A 16519-nucleotide genomic window follows, 5' to 3' on the forward strand; every position below is an offset into this window, starting at 1 on the left:
GCACTTGGTGGTGGTGGTGGTGGTGGTGGTGGTGGTGGTGGTGGTAGGTGGCAATGAGTTGGTGCTGACCCGGTGCACAACAGAACAAACACTGCCGGGCCCGGGCCACCCTCACTTTGGTTCCTAATGTTGAGCCCATGGGGGCAGCCACAGTGTCAGTCTATCTCCTGGAGGCCCTTCCTCTCTTTCGCTGCCCCCACACTTGACCGGGGACGGGTCTCTCCTGACATGTCCAGAGTGTGAGTCCAAGACTCACCGTCTTTGCCTCTAAAGAGAACTCTGGCCATACTTCTTCCAAGAGAGATCAGATTGTCCTTTAACCATCCACAGACCTTCATTAGTCTCCTCCAGCACACAATTCAAATGCATCGATGATTCTTTGGTCTTCTTTATTAAATTTCACAAGGATGCGAGGCCATTGATAATACCATGGCTTGAGTCGGGTTCCTTAGTCCTCAAAGTGACATGCTTGCTTTTCAACTTTCTAAAGCGGTCTGTGCAGCAGGTCTAACGGTGGAACAGGGCTTTGGATCGCGTGCCTGCTGCTCTAATGAGTACGATTGTGGATCCGAGCAAGACGAAATCCTTGACAACTTCAGCCCATTGGTCAACTTGTGAGGATTGTGGTCTTCTTTACATTGAGTTGTAATCCATCCCGAAGGCTGCCATCCTTGACCTTCATCACTAAGTATTTCAAGTCCTCAATTTCAGCATTCAAGGTTGTATCATCTGAATCGCACAGATTATTAATAAGCTTCCCTGCAGTTCTGGTGTCAGTGCCTCTTCCTATAACACAGCGGGTCTCCACCTTCCTCACGCCACGACCCTTTCACACAGCTCCTCCTGTGGTGCTGACCCCCAACCACAACATTATTTTCATTGCTACTTCATACCTGTAATTTTGCTACTGTTATGAATCGGGCAACCCTTGTGAAAGGGTCATTTGACCCCCCAAAGGACTCATGACCCACAGGTTGAGAACTGCTGATATAATACAACTTTTCAAAAAAGAATACAACTTCTATGATTATTTGTTCAGCATACAAATTGAACAAGTGTGGTGAGAGGACACAACGCTGATGAGACTTTTCCTGATTTTAAACTACGTGGTTCCCTTGTTCTGTTTGCACAATTGCCTCTCGATCTGTGTGCCAGTTCCACATGAGCGCAATGAAGCGTTCCGGAATTCCCGTTCTTCAAAAGTGTCCGTAGTCTGTCTGGTCCACTCAGTCAAATGCCTTGGTATAGTCAAGAAAAAAGGGAAACTTTCTGGTGTTCTCTGCTTTCAGCCAAGAGCCATCTGACACCAGCAATGATATCCCTTGTTCCACCTCCTCTGAATCCAGCCCGAATCTCCGGAAGCTCCCTGTCAATGCCCTGCTGCAACCATTGTTGGATGATCTTTAGCAAAAGTTTACTTGCATGTGATATCAATGATATTGTATAATTTGAGCATTCTGTGGGGTCGCCTTTCTTTCACATAGATACAGATATGGATCTGTTCGAGCCAGGTGGTCACGTAGCTGTCTTCCAAATTTCCTGCCACAGAGGAGCACGTGTTTCCAGCGTTTCATCAGCTTGTTGAAACATTTCATTTCATATTCCATCAATTCCTACAGTCTTGTTTTTGGCTAATGCTTTCAGTGCAGCTTAAATGTCTTCCTTCGGCACCATTGGTTCTTGCTCGTACGCTACCTCTTGATACGGTGGAATGTTGACTAGTTCTTTTTGGTACCGTGACTCCCTGTGCTCTTTCCATCTTCTTTTGAGGCTTCCTGCATCATTTAATATTTTGCCTATGGAGACTTTCAGTATTGCAATTCAAGGCTTGATTTTTTTCTTTTCCTTTTAAAAATCATTTTATGGGAGGCTCGGACAACTCTTAGCACAATCCATACATACATTCATTGTGTCGAGCACATTTGTTGCCATCATCATCCTCAAAATATTTGCTTTCTACTTGAGCCCTTGGTATCAGCTCCTCATTTTTACCCTCCCTCCCAGCTTGCCCCCTCCCTCATGAACCCTTGATAATTTATAAATTATTATTTTGTCATATCTTACATTGCCCGACATCTCCCTTCACCCACTTTTCTGTTGTCCATTCCCCCGGGAGGAGGTTATATATAGATCCTTGTAATCAGTTTCCTGGCTTGAATTTTTCTTCCTTGAACTTTTTTTCTTGAGTTCTTTCCATTTCAGATACGCTGGTGGTTCTTCCCTTTGGTTTTTTAAACTCTAGGCCTTTGTATATTTCATTATAATATTTTACTTTGTCTTCTTGAGCTGCCCTTTGACGTTTCCTCTTCAGTTCTTTGACTTCATCAGTTCTTCCATTAGCCTTCGCTACTCTGTGACTAACAGCAAGTTTCTGTGTCTCTTCTGACATCACTTTGAACTTTTCTGTTTTTCTTGTCTCTTCCATGACCTTTTGCTTTCTTCATGTAGGATGTTCTTCAGGTTCACCCGTGTCTTCAGCCAATAGTGTTTAATGCAGCAAATTTGTTCCTGAGGTGTTTATGAAATTCAGGTGGGATAGACTCAAGGTGGCATTTTTGCTCTTGAGGACTTGTTTTAATTTCTTGAGCTTCAACCTGGACTTGTATACAAGCAGTTCAGGGTCTCTTCCCCGGTCAGCCGCTGGCCTGGTTTCAGCTGCTGACGTTGAGCTTCTCCATCTTCTCTTTCCACCGAGGTAGCCGATTTGATTCCCATGTTTCCCAGCTAGAGAAGTTCACGGGCACAGCCACTTTTGGGGTTGGTGAATAAAAGGTATTTGCTATGAACAAGTCACTAGTCTTGCAAAATTCTACTCTCCAGCTTCATTTCCATCCCCGTGACCATATTTTCCAACTCCTGTTCCTTCCTCTTGGTTTCCAACTGCCAATAATTATTAATGTATCTCAATTGCATCTTCGATCAATTTCAGAATCCTTCTGTTTAGATAACTAGCTTTGGTGGTTGGTGCATAAATTTGAAAAATAGTTGTATTGATTGGATGTCCTTGAAGGCAGAGAGATATAACACTATAGCAGACTGCATTGTACTTCGCAGTAGATCTTGCCCTGTCCTTTTTGACAGTCAATGCAATGCCATTCCTCTAGATTTTGTCATTCTTAGACTATTAAGCTATATCGTTTTCTAATTCAGAATGGCCAATACCAGTCCATTTCAGCGAACACCTAGGATATGGATATCTGTGCATTCCATTTCATTTTTCATGACTTCCAACTTCCTGTGTTCGTACTTTCCCCCTCTTCTATCTGGCTTTCTTCGTGCTTTATTTACTTTAGAACAGTTTATTGGCGTCTGATTCACAGGTCCTACTACTCAACAGTGCAGTCACATCACGAAGAGTTGTACGACCATCGCCACAGTCCATCTCCGAACAGTTTCTTCATCCTCGTGCTTCTTGTCATTTGCTCCTTGTAGGGAACTGTGTGTCCCCCCCACCCTGGATTTAAGCCATGTACGACCTTTATGAATTTACTCTCAGTTTCCTGCCATACAAACTGCCCTGAGGTTTTACTGCCCTTTGTTCCTTTCCGGCCAGAGGGTGGCTGCCTTGACCTTTGCTAGGATTGGTGCTCTTTCACTAGCAGCTGCTATGCTCATTGGTCAATACATGACTGATGGCATCTCTCCCCGCCCCCCCCCCAGGTACCAGGTATGCTTCGTTAGCATACTTACCTGTTTGCCTTATTTGGAGATGCACGACTATTGGCTACCTCAGTTGTACCTTACTTTACATGTAACGTAATGGTGCCCGCCCTTCGCTGGCTATTTAAACCTCTGCTCTCAGCTCAATAAACGAGGCTTGATCAGATTCCTGTCTTGTCTCCATTTCTCGCGCCCTTGCCCATCTTCATTCCCAGTCCCTCTTTCAGGTATCCACATTGTTGATGTCCCCCAAACCTCACTGCCAGACGCTCACGGAACCGGCAATCTAGGTCCTGTCTCTAAAGATTGCCCTCTCCTGGATTTCATATGCAGAAACACATTTTAAAAAGCGAACAGGCCAAAACACTAAGAAGAATAACAAAGTAAAAGATAAAAAACTTCTACTGAAAAAAAAGAAACTATTAAAAAACTAGAACAAATGCAAATGGATCATAAGAGAAATCAAATGATAGGGTGCTAAATTTTAACTGCACCTGCAGCAACTGGATTTGTACTTTGTACCTTCCAAGTTCTGATTTTCAGCAGATTTGTGTAGCTTTCCCTTCTCACCTGGAGTGGTGCCCCATCAGCACATGAAGATCGTGAGGACTCCCTCAGCACAGGTTTTCTCCGGTTCACACCACCGTGGTCCACTCCACTCTGAGGAAGCAGCCTCTCTCCCGACACATTGCGCATGCTTGCTGACTCGAGGGGCGCATCCTCCAGCGCTGTCTCCCACAATGTCCGCTTCTGTTTGTCAGACTCTCGGCACATGACACTGCTTCGATGCTAGGCACGGGCTTCTCTGTGGCTACTTCCTCAGAAGTGGACAGCTAACTCCTTCTAGCCTGTGCTTAGTCTGGAAGCTCAGCTGACACCTGTCTCCTCTGGGTGACCCTGCTGGCATCTGAAATACCAGTGACACAGTTCCCAGCATCACCGACAACCACACACCACTCACCAGAGTTCGATGCACTGGCAAGTGGGGGGGGGGGGGGAAGGGAGCAGCTTCCTCAGCTGAATCTCATCTAGAGATTTCTCCTATAAATGACAGCTAGGGAAAAAATGAATTCAAGTAAATACAAAGTTCTATTTAGTGGTTCCAAAGCATAATATTCTTTAAAAGGGAGCAGGCACAGCCAATACCAATTGTGTTTGCCTTAATGCTCAATCTCCGTGGTTCGGTAACCTGCATTTCTACCATCTAGGAGGAAGAGAGAGAATATTTTCACGGGATCGGTTCTTTTGTGTGTGAAAACACCCTGCGGGCCCATCTGCCAGGCAGTCAAGGTGGCAGCGATTAGGTGAGTAAAGGGTAGGACATAGAGCCGATTGTCAGCCCGCACAGGGAATTACACGCTTGTCTATCGGAGATGTTTACTGAACTTTCACATGGCACAAATTGTCCACTCTTTCAATGCATGTGGAGTCTTACAAATGGTTTGAAAGACAGGGACTGATTTGTGGAGTGTAAACGGCCTCCTACTTTCTTTCTGAGCTCAGTGGTGAACCATTACATCAAATTCTCCCACATCTCCCTCCATCGTTTGATATGCAATACCCCCAGCCCCGGATCCTGGTTTAGAAATTCCAAGAAGGATCATTGTTCCTTCATAAGAAAGGGCAGTGCTGATGCCAAACACCATTGCTAGAGACTGACTCCAGTGCGCCCCGAAAATGTATCGTTTTCCCCCTTCAAATAGTGTATCCACATAAATCACACACACACACACACACACACACACACGCACGTAGTGTGTGGAAATGGCAGCATTTTGTTGAGTTCTGGCATAGTGCACCCATCCATACACCATCCGTGACTCCCGACGTTTCCAGAGTGAATGTTGGCCTCAGTGACCCTCATTCAGTCGTCTGAGAATGTTTACTTCTTATTTTATGTGTATAATATGGTATCCATGGATAATCATGCATGCATAGCGTTTCGTAGTTATGTGATTTCGTGTCAACTTGACGTGTACGAGTAGAGTCTAGCTGTCAATCAGATTACAGTCTGATGGTGCCTCCTTGTGGGCATGGCCTTCTCATAAAGAGCGTCCTGGGGACCTCCCGTCTCTCTCTGCCTTCACCTTCCTGCTATTGAGTCACCCGGAGAGGTGCCAGAACCATCGCCACTGGATGCACGGGACTTTGCATCCACCAGCTGGTGATGGTCCTGCATTCGGCATCATTGCCTGTGGCGGCATGAGTCTGATGAGGTACTTATGGAGTAGCATCAGACTTAGGGACTAGTATTGCACATATGGACTTGAGTTGGACTGGGATGTTTTTTGATAAATAATGACCTCTTGGTATAAAGCTCTTTCTTACACATAGATAAGTGTCCCTGGATTTGTTTTTCTAGTCAACCTGGCCTAACACAACTGGCAAGGGGAAGATCAAAAATTGAAGCGGCACATTGATGTCTACTAACTTAAGTTGATAATGACCAGAACCTGCTGAACTCTTTCTATAAATCATGTATTTTCGATTGCAAACATAAAGCAAAGCCTTGAGTGTCATAAATGGTGTTGAGTAGCTATCAATAAAACTCTGGATCTAACCTGCATTGACATAATTATCATTGTCATCTTCCAACTCTGGATTTTAACTGGAGGAGTAAACAAGGCAAATGGATAGATGATTGCTGTTTATATAACTGAATGGAAGAACTTACCAGATCATCTTAAGTGAAATCATTAAGTCATATTAGGTCTGCCTAGTTCATCATCTAATTAAGTCTTATTAGCACTGGTGTCTTAGATCAATGATTATGCTTTTCCCAGTAACATTAAATATGTTGGACAGGGCAAAAAATAAATTGAAGTTAGCAACATGTCAAAAACATGATCAGTACAGAGTACCTATGAAAATAAAATCGGGAGGGAGTGGGGAATTACACAGTTTGCAAAAACACGTGTGAAGCTCCCTGCTGTGGAGTCTATTCTGACTCATGATGACCTGGAGGATGGGTTGGAAGTGCCCCTGTGAGTTAGACAGGAGTAAAGCCCATCTTTCCCCCGTGGATGGCTAATGGGTTCGAATGGCTAACCTTGAGATTAGCAGCACAACACACAACCACTAAGCCACCAGGGCTCCCAGATGTGTGTGATCTGCATACAAACCCGGTGCTCAATCTCACTGTTCCTGTGTTACTGGAGAGAACAGGGTGATGAATTCTGCTGCCCAAATATGTTTCCCAGTGGTCTTTTGTTAGATGTAAAAAGCAAGGTTACACATTAAACTCTTTTAGTAAAGACTGACGTCACATCTGTTTTCTGTGCTACTTTCCGTGAGTTAGGATTTTTCCATCGGGCCAGCCTGAAATAAGATGTGAGGGTTTTCAGACTATAGTGCAGACACAAAGAAACAAAGGGTAATGTGATTATTTGACTCATCTTGCAGCAATTTCTTTGGGAATTCTAGAAGTTTCAGTATAGCGTTTGTGTTATCTTACCTGCCCGGCTCACAGGACTCTCTACTCTCTGCTAAATTTGCTCATTCATTGCAATGTCAATGTCATATGGCTGTCACAGACCATGCTCAGAATCATGGGGCTTTTTTAGGAAGGTTAACAGGATTGACTCCCATTGAGGACTGGGAATGCTCAAGGCACAGTTCTTTGGTCAGCACAGGCTCTTCCCAGTCACGCCTGCAAGCATGCCTCTCCCTGCCTTGGGCCTCTGTCCTGCTTGAACAATGTGGGAAACAGATTTCTCCCAAGTCTTTCCCCTCCCCGCCAAATATGTTAGACTTAAGCCACTACATTGCTTGCAGCTAATAATTGTCAAGTTACTTCCCTGAAGGCAGTCAGCTGCCAGACTACTGTCTAGTCCCCACCATGGGTAGGCCTGCTCCCTTCTGCTAAGGACCAAGGGCTACTTCTAAAGGCTTGTGACCATTAGCTTAGTTTCTGTAGGTGGGGTTCACACCCTACTGATAATGGTTTCTATGGAGATCCAGAGAACAGGTCAAACCAGCTCAGTGACATCCAAAGTTAGGCTGCCATCCTGAATCTAGGATCTGCCCTTGTTCCAGATGTATACCTCCTATCCCGCCTCTTCCTATTGTGTGGATATCCCGAGAGCACCTCCCTCCCATTACTGTATTACCTATAACACAACCCTTTCCTGTGACATATGTCTTCAACTGTAATTAGGGGGCTTGCATGACCCCAGAGAATATAAAAGCCTTGGTTAGTATTAAATATCTCTCTCCTCGTGGGCCACCAAGCGGGGCTGAGGTGAGCATGCTACCATGAAATGTGTCTGACTCCATTATTTCTATCTCTCATGCTCTCAATGACTTTAATATAATATTTATATATCTGAACCATACAATTGTACCTATTGAACCCGTGATTAGTAGTGGGGGCTGGCACCCTTCCCACCACAGGACAATGTTACAAAGTTCTTTTCATGCCACTTATGAATGCCCAGAGAGAAAGATGAGGCTTTCAGCTCCCGTAAAGTTAGTCTTGGAAACCCATGCAAGCAGTTCTACCCTGCCCTATAGAGTTGCTGAGTCAGAATTGGAATCTACTCAATGGTAGTACACTTGTTTTTTTAGTTTTATGAATGCCCAAAAGCCATGCTACTCAGCCATAAGTCTCAGCCTACACATCCAGCTGTAGCTCCACTCATCAGCGCTCAAACAAACTCCCATCTGGTCAATGCTGCCTCATAGCGACCTCCTGGGGGTTTCTGAGACTTGAACTATTGACGGGAGTAGGAAGTCCAGTCTTTCTCTTTCGGAACTGCTGATGGTTTTGAACTGCCGACCATTCATTTCAAAGCCCAATGAGTAACCAGTACACTACCAGGGCTCCTTGGACCAGCAATAGCTCTCCCAGTTAAATGCTTGGAAGCATTTCACTCCCAAAGACACTCAGCTGTGGGCTCAGGTGTCACAACTCTCTGTCCTTGTATTAAGGTGGTTCACTGTGCCAATATTTTGCGCTCCAAAGGACATTGTCTACTCCCGGTTTTTCTTTCCTGATGGCAGTTGAAATGAATGGTCGGTGGTTCAAAACCACCAGCAGCTCTGAGAGAGAAAGACTGGACTTTCTACTCCCTTCCTCCTCCTGAGACGGCTCATTGAATACCCAACCGTGAAGCCACTGACAAGGTTCAGGAGGCTTGCCATGGTTTTCACCAACCACAGAGACCAGGTTGATTTGAGAAAGTCTAAGTTTATTTCTTCAAGTGCAAACCGAAGGAAGCAGTGGGCTTAACACCTCACAAAGCTACTTCGAAAATCCAGTGAAAGGCAAACAAGTTATATCTCCTCAACTATGTGGCAAGCGGAGGGGGTGTTGAACACTTGTTCCAATGGGCACTGGGACCGAGTAGGAGCCAGGTCACAGAATGGGAGGCACCCTGTCACCTCACCAGGGTCTCCAGCACCATTCCTTGATCTTAAAGGCCTTGCTTGCCCAGGTGGTTTTGCTTGTCCAAACTTGCTGACTTAGAACATTCTTAAGTTTAAAAAGGGAACTCTGCTGTAAGGAGGGAGGTGGCTGGTACATTTGAGTTTTCCTGTAAACCAAGCCTTAAACAGACCAGATCTCAAGCCAGGTCACATTCCCAGCACTGATTAACAGCAGGCTAACTCTCCCCTGTCATCACTATGGGTGCTAAAAAGGGATGCTCACACTTTCGATTTTAAAGGGACATCTTAGCTTCAGCAAGCTTTCAGCAGGATGGGTGCTAAGTGTCGCCCAGAGGCCAGCCAGCTCCAGGCTGATCATTTCATTGTTCTATTAAGCAAACGTGAACCTGTGAACTGACAGATGATTTTATAGAATTCACTAAACTGGGAATGAATCTTGGGTTACCAATATGATCCAGAGAGCTAGGTCCAATCAGAACAGTGGCTTCTTAGGGGATCTGCCAGGCCAGCGAAATTTGAGACAGAGAGGTGACTGTTTGGGGGATCCCAAAGGGGTAATCTTAAATTTTCCCAAAGGACAAAGGATAATCATGAGGGCTACCTATGAAGGAATTTTAAGAAAACAGAAAACTGCATTGGTGAGAAAGAGGCCAGGAAGGTAGCACTGAAGGATTTCCCCTCATCACGACCTGCTCATTCTAGAGGAAAACCAGAGCTGTCTTTTAGAAAAATCTTGTCCGGAAGCCTCCCCTCATCCACCCTGCAACCCTGGTCTTTCCCATTTAGACTTCTTTTTGTTCCCCAAACTCAAACAGGATCCCGATGCGTCCCTGGGAGGAGAGGGGGCATGGCCCGTGGGGTAAACCGGTTGTTCTCAATCTTCCTAATGCGTGACGCTTTAATACAGTTCAAGTTGTGGTGACCCTTAATCTGCATGTGGGCGTATCTGCCTGGAGACCGATCGGACATATGGTCTTAAGCGACCCTTGTGAAAGGATTGTTCGGTCCCCAAAGGGGTCGCGACCCACAGCCTGAGAACCGCTGGCACTGTAACCAAAAGTGCACAGAATACTTAGGCGGGATTAGAAGCAGCACCTGCCTACTTGGCTACTTTCTGTTTAATAAAAAGTTTCTGTGATTTGGTAGCAGTACTTTTGGACTTACTTAGAACATGACTGTTTTTATGTTTATTACATTAGAGGAAATAATGACGAGGCTTGTTTGGGAAATAGCAGACTCCGAGTGGACTTCGCGGGCATTTAGAATATAGTTCTTTCAGGACGGCCTCTTTCCAGCCAGGCCAAAGGCAGATCTCTCTGGACTCCAAGAATGTCTGAATACAGGTGAGATACGAAGTGCGACACAACGTACCCCTAAAAAATCCATCCCTCGGTCGGAAAATGCGACATCGCCGGGAGCGTCGGCCCCGCGTCCCTGTGCTTCCAGTTGACCTCGTCCTCTGGGAGGGAAGCGGGTGGAGGCAGCGGGCCGCTCGTCAAGCTCCGCAGTAGAACCTGGGGAGATGTCCAGACCACTGCAAGCCTTCCCCGCCGGGCCACGAGCCCAAGAGCCACGCAGGGGGTCGCGTCGGCCCGCCGCCTGCACTGCACGCGAGTGGTGGGGAGCGGCGCGTGCGCGCTGGCGGGGGCGCGGGGCGGGGCGTGAGCTGGGGGCGGGGCTATGGGCGGGGCTGGGGCGGGGCGCTCCCTCCGCGCAGACCTTGCGCGTCATCGCGCGACGCTCGCCGGAGCGCTGCACACTATAAGGCTCGGAGCCGGCGGCGGCGCTCCCGACTTCGGCAGCATGAGCGGCGGCGTCCTTTTCCTGCGGGCGGCGGCGGCGGCGCGGGCCGGCCGCACTCTAGCGGCGTTCAGGGCGAGCCAGCGCCCGCTGCGCACCAGCCCGCCGAGCCGGGCTTTCGCCAAGGAGCTCTTCCTAGGCAGAATCGAGAAGGTAATGCCGACCCGTGCACCCTGGCTCCCGCGGGTCGCTCCGAGCAGGCTGGCCTGGGGTCGGGCGCTGCCGAAAGCCCCGCACCTGCCAGGCGAGAAGCACGGGCGCGCTGGGCGTTTTAGAACTCAAGATTGCCAGACCCCGGGAGTCAGGGCATCTGTGGTGTGACAAACGTCCTAACGCCCTTTCCGGGTCCATTTGGGAAATGCTAGGTGATGAGGTGGCTAAGCGAGGCTTCCTCTGGGATTCCCTAAGCACCTAGAACATTCCCGCCATCAGATTCCAGCGGCTCCCAGGCTTCCACGGTTCAACCCCCAAACCTGAACTTGGTATTCAGGTTCCTGGGAAGTCTCGTCCAATATACTGCCTTCACCCCTCCCAGCCGTTACCCAATCCAGTTTCACTCAATCCAGCCGTCTGACCCATCTTGGGACACTTAGGTGCTCGGTGGAGACAGATGAGGGTGCCTGTGTCGTCAAGATTTGCAGTCTCAGTTGATTTCTATGAGTCAGAGTTGGTGGCAGGCTCTCCTCATGCCCCCCTGGTAAGCATTCGGCCACCTCCCAAGGAAGCTAGTGATGCTTCTACCGCTCAGGTGTGCTGCAAAGTTTTGCTGTGTGTTTCGCTGCTCTAACAAATACTGCACGCGGTTGACTTTGCCAAACAAAAGTTTATCCTCTCACCATTCGGAGACTAGCGGTCCGAATTTCAGAGGAGTAGCTCCCCGGGATGTTGGGAAAGGCCCTGTCTCCTTTCAACAAACGATTCCTGTGAAATAGAGGTCAGACATGCCACTACCCTCAACCGGCTTACCGACTGTGAGGCCAGCCCTCTCACCCACGGCACTCTCTACTTCTCGGTGGGGTTTGCTAACTCATTGTGGTGGCCACAGAACTCAAGAGTTTACTAAGAAAGTTAACAGGTTGCAGCTGAGGCTCAGGGACAGCTTACTTAGCACAACCTCTTCTCAGCTGTACCACAGGAGGATCTCTCTCTGGCCCTCAACTCCACATCCTGACTTCTGCCTTACCTGGAAAGTGTTCACAAAGCTGTTAGCTTGCATTTAATTATGGAGGGACAGGCACCCCGTGTGTTCACAAGGCCTCCTGCCTGAGGCAGTTCCATCTCTTGCTCTGTGGGGCTCACCATGCTGCCTTCTGCTGGTCTTCTGATTCTGCTGCTTCTAATTCTCCTCTTCAGTTTCTCCCAGTCTCCAGGGTTACCCTTTACTGTCTGTCTCTCCAGTTCGACTGTCGGATAGAGGAGGTTCTGAGCACACAGGAACCAGATGAAGCGCTCCACTCCTGGCGTTTCTTGGTGATCAGGAAGCTCAACCTTCTACTTTGGAATTGAGTCTCTTTTATTTTTATTGATTTTGAAAATAATTTTATTGGGGCTTGTACAGTTCTTATCACACTCCATACGTACATCCACTGTGTCAATTACATTTGTACATTGGTTGCCGTCATCCTTTTCAAAACATTTTCTTTCTACTTGAGCCCTTGGTTTCAGCTCCTCATTTTTTCCCTCCCTCATGAGCCTTGATAAATTTATAAATTATTATTTTCAGATCTTATACTGACCACTGTCTCCTTTCACCCACGTTTCTGTTGTTTGTCCCCTTGGGGGTGGGGTGGGTAAACATCGATCATTGTGATCGGTTCTTTCTTTTAAATCTAGTGGGATAGCAAAACTGACCAATCCCCTTATTAGGATTCCATACACCTTATTTGTATGGTTACACCCCCACCAGGGTGCCATGTACCTTTAAAAAAAATGAGAACTACAGTCATTCCAGTCAATTCCAACTCACAGGGACCCTGAGGTTAGGTAGAAGCACCCCACAGGGTTGCCAAGGCTGTGAATCTTGATAGCAGCAGCTTGCCTGTCTTGCTTCTTTGGAGTGGCTGGTGGGTTTGCACCACCTGTTTTTCATTTTAACAGTCTAACCTAGTTCACCTCACTTAGATTCTTAGAAGTTCCCCAAGCCTTAGGTTTGCCTCATTTACGTAGTCATTTCCCACCCAATCTGGTGGGAACCACAAAGGCTCTGGGTACAAGGGCTCTATTGAGTAACGCCTGGCTGGGCTCTGTGTTTCCAGTACCTCTGCCCTCGCCCAGTCTGTCCGTAGACAACAGCAAGTCTTTCCTCCCACGTGCTCACGTCGAGCACTTGGCATCTGCGTTGACCTTGGTACTTTAATCTGGTAGGAAATACTGGTTTCTCCACCTTCAGGTTCTATTCAGAATGTGACCATTTCTAAGCACCTTTACCATTACTGGTTCAGGCCAGGTCCCCTCTTAGCACATCATTAGACAATTGAGCAGGAAAGTGGCAAAAATGCTTAGAATCTCAAAAAAAGACTAGTGTTTGTGCCATAAACAACAGGCACTCCTATGACCTGGGTTTGGATTTCTTTTTCTCTGTAGGCGGAGAGGGAAAGGCTACATTGAGACTAGAATGGATGGACTGGCTAGATTCCTGGAATCCTCTATGCTCGAAGCATCTAGAGATTTGGGTTTTAAGCTCCTTTTGGAAAGTTCACTGTAGCCAAGTTGTTGCGGATGCGAATGAGTGACAGCCACTATGTATCTTGAAATGTAGAAGAGTCCTTATTCAGCTAGCTGGGTGACGGAGAAACTGAAGACGCTTCCCTTCATAGCAGCCCTGAGTGAACGTCTCAGTCCATCTTTAAGGCTGAAAAACTCATCACCAGTCTAGGGTTCAAGCAAGTGTGAATAGAAGGAGAAAGCAAAATTAATGGATTAATTGGACTTTAAGAAGAGTAAGTGGGTAGGAGACCAGCCAGTCAGGGTGCAGTATAGCACCAATGAAACATACAACTTTCCTCTAGTTCTTGAAAAAATGAGGAGCCAATAGCAAGAACTAAAATAGAAAAAAATGTTTTGAGAATGATGATGGCAACAAATATACTTGACAAATGTGGTTGACACAGTGGATGGATGTATGGATTGTGATAAGAGTTGTACAAGCCCCCAATAAAATAATTTTTTAAAGAAAAAAAAAAGTTAGCAAGGTACATTCCTTATCATAAAAGAAACAATACCAAAATTGATGATAGCATCTTGGTTACCCTAACAAGATTATGTGGTGACAGCCTGGTTATCATGACAAGATTAACTACCGTATATACTCGAATATAAGCCGACCCAAGTATAAGCCAAGACACTTAATTATTACCTGGGAAAACAGAAAAACTGATTGACTCGAGTATAAGCCTAGGGTGGAAAATGCAGAAGCTATTGGTGAGTTTCAATAATAAAAACAAATGAAAATAAAATTACTAAAAATTGAGACATCAGTGGTATACTGTATTTAAATATTTATTTTAAAAAACATAAATAAAAGGACAAGTCATTTAACATTAGTAAACCAGCACAGTAAGTGGAAAATAGGTTCAACAAAAACAATAAGGTATCAACAATGATACCTGAAGAGTACTATTCCCTGAGCTCAATCAGCAACCAAGCTAAAATGTCAAGAGTTAAATCCTTCAAAACTGGATTCCTCATCATCATCCGTATCCCAATGCAGAACTTCAGCTGGTGTGAGGTCATCACAGACGCTGTCCTCACTGAGATCGCCGTCATCACCATCGCTGCTGTCATTTTCATACAAAGCACAGTCTTCACTGCCATCCATAGCATTACTAATACTACGTTTCTGGAAGGCACGTCGCACCATGTCTTCTGGAATGTCTTCCCATGCATCTCGAACCCACTTTGCTATTAACTCTATGTCAGGCTTCATGAGATTTCCTCCTTTTGTTAGTCAGGCTTGACCAGATGACATCCATTCATGCCACATCCTTCGCACACTGGTCTTTAAAAGGTTTATCCAAAGATATATCTAGAGGCTGCAGTACAGATGTAAGCCCACCTGGAATAACAGCTAAAGTAACTTTACTAGATTTTGCCAGTTTTTTAATGTCATCCGATAGGTGGGCTCTGAATATATCCCAAACAAGTAACAGTGGATTTTTCCTTAAGGTTGCTCCTGGTCATCGGTTCCAAATTTCTTCCAGCCATTTTTTTGTTCTGCCTTCATCCATCCGGCCTTTAACATGTGTACGCACAGTAATTCTTGGTGGGAAATTGATCTTTTTTAGGCAAGGTCTTTCTTTTAAAAATAATGACAGGACGCAGCTTAGTTCCATTAGCCAAACATGATAGAACAACTGTAAAGTGTTTTGTTTTTTTTCATTTCCTGCAGTTTTAAGAAAAATGTTTTTTTTTTCTCCTAAACTTGCCACAGTTCTGTTGCTTGGAAGATCAAAAGTCATGGCAGTTTCGTCCATATTCCCAATATCTGCCAGGTCATAATTATAAATCCTTCTTTGTTTTATAATAAATGACTGGAATGACATACAGTAATTTTTTCTTCAAGGTTTTGTGGCAATTTCTGGGAAATCTTTGTTCTTTGTCTCAAACATAATAGGCCAAACCTATTCATGAAGTGGGTACACCATCCTGCTGACACAGCAAATTTTTCAATGCCTGGTGCTTTATGTTTGTCATTTGTGGAGCACGTATGTGATTCCCATGCATGTTACGCTAGTAACCATTTTGTCTACACTCCATAACCCATTTATGCAATTCACTCTCTAGAGCCCCATAAAAAGTTGTTAAATCACGATGAGCTTTTTTAGCTTTTGTAATCTGTTCCAAGTCAGCCTTCATTTTCCGCCACTCCCTCTCTTGCTTTTTGTCAACACAGAATACCCTACTTGCAATACATTTATTGCTCTCTTCTGCTCTTGACACAACCTTCATTTTGAAACCAGCCTCATATGACCTGCGTTTTTGTTTTGGTTCAAGAGTATCCTTTTCTAACAGGATAAAAAACCAAGGAACGTTCATGGTAATGCCCCCCCCCCCACGTGTTAGCCAGGAGGGGGGTGGTCAATGCGGGCGGGGCATGCAGGATGTGAATTAACCCAGAGACCAGAGGGGAGAGACGGAGCGCAGCCACAGACACATCCTTACCAGTTCAGCTGCCGGTATAAGTGAACCACTACGGGTGCTTCTGTGAATTGGAGCCGTCCACGTCATAGGACTGCTCTGATTGGTTAGATGTGAGTAAACAAACATTCAAAGCCGGGGGCTGGCGGGGGGAGCAGCAAGATATTACACCTCGCTGGAGTACCACTGACCAGTGTTTAAGCCGAACCCCAGTTTTTTAGCACATTTTTGTGCTGAAAAACTCGACTTGTCCATGAGTATATACGGTACACCATTCAGATTACAACATCAAAGGGACCAGTCTTCAAAGAGAATCAAAACAAACGGTGTATTGAAGAATAGTGAAAAGTCACTGTAGTGTCCAGAACCTGGGAACATGGGAGTGCATTCTAAAATTAATCACCAGCAGAGACTTTCCCATAAGGGGAGGGAGACTGGGCTGGTCAACCAGCAGTCAACTTTCTGAGATGGGAGGGAGGAACGGGCAAGTCATTTAGCAGCTTACAAAAATGGAGTTTCTTTTGCTCGTGTGCCT

The 16519-nt window shown here is 46.0% G+C and overlaps 1 protein-coding gene across 1 annotated transcript in view; it reads left to right on the top strand.

The window, feature by feature from the left end:
- The first annotated feature begins 10804 nt into the window (after nt 1–10804).
- The window catches only part of ACAD9 (acyl-CoA dehydrogenase family member 9), a 33767-nt gene continuing 28052 nt past the window's right edge, over nt 10805–16519 (top strand). The window contains exon 1 of the mRNA XM_075550102.1: nt 10805–11001. Within this exon, the coding sequence (XP_075406217.1) occupies nt 10852–11001 (150 nt within the window). The 5' untranslated portion in view covers nt 10805–10851. The remainder of the gene's footprint in view (nt 11002–16519) is intronic.

This window comes from Tenrec ecaudatus, chromosome 5 (genome assembly GCF_050624435.1).
Source record: "Tenrec ecaudatus isolate mTenEca1 chromosome 5, mTenEca1.hap1, whole genome shotgun sequence".
Classification (NCBI taxonomy): Eukaryota; Metazoa; Chordata; class Mammalia; order Afrosoricida; family Tenrecidae; genus Tenrec; species Tenrec ecaudatus.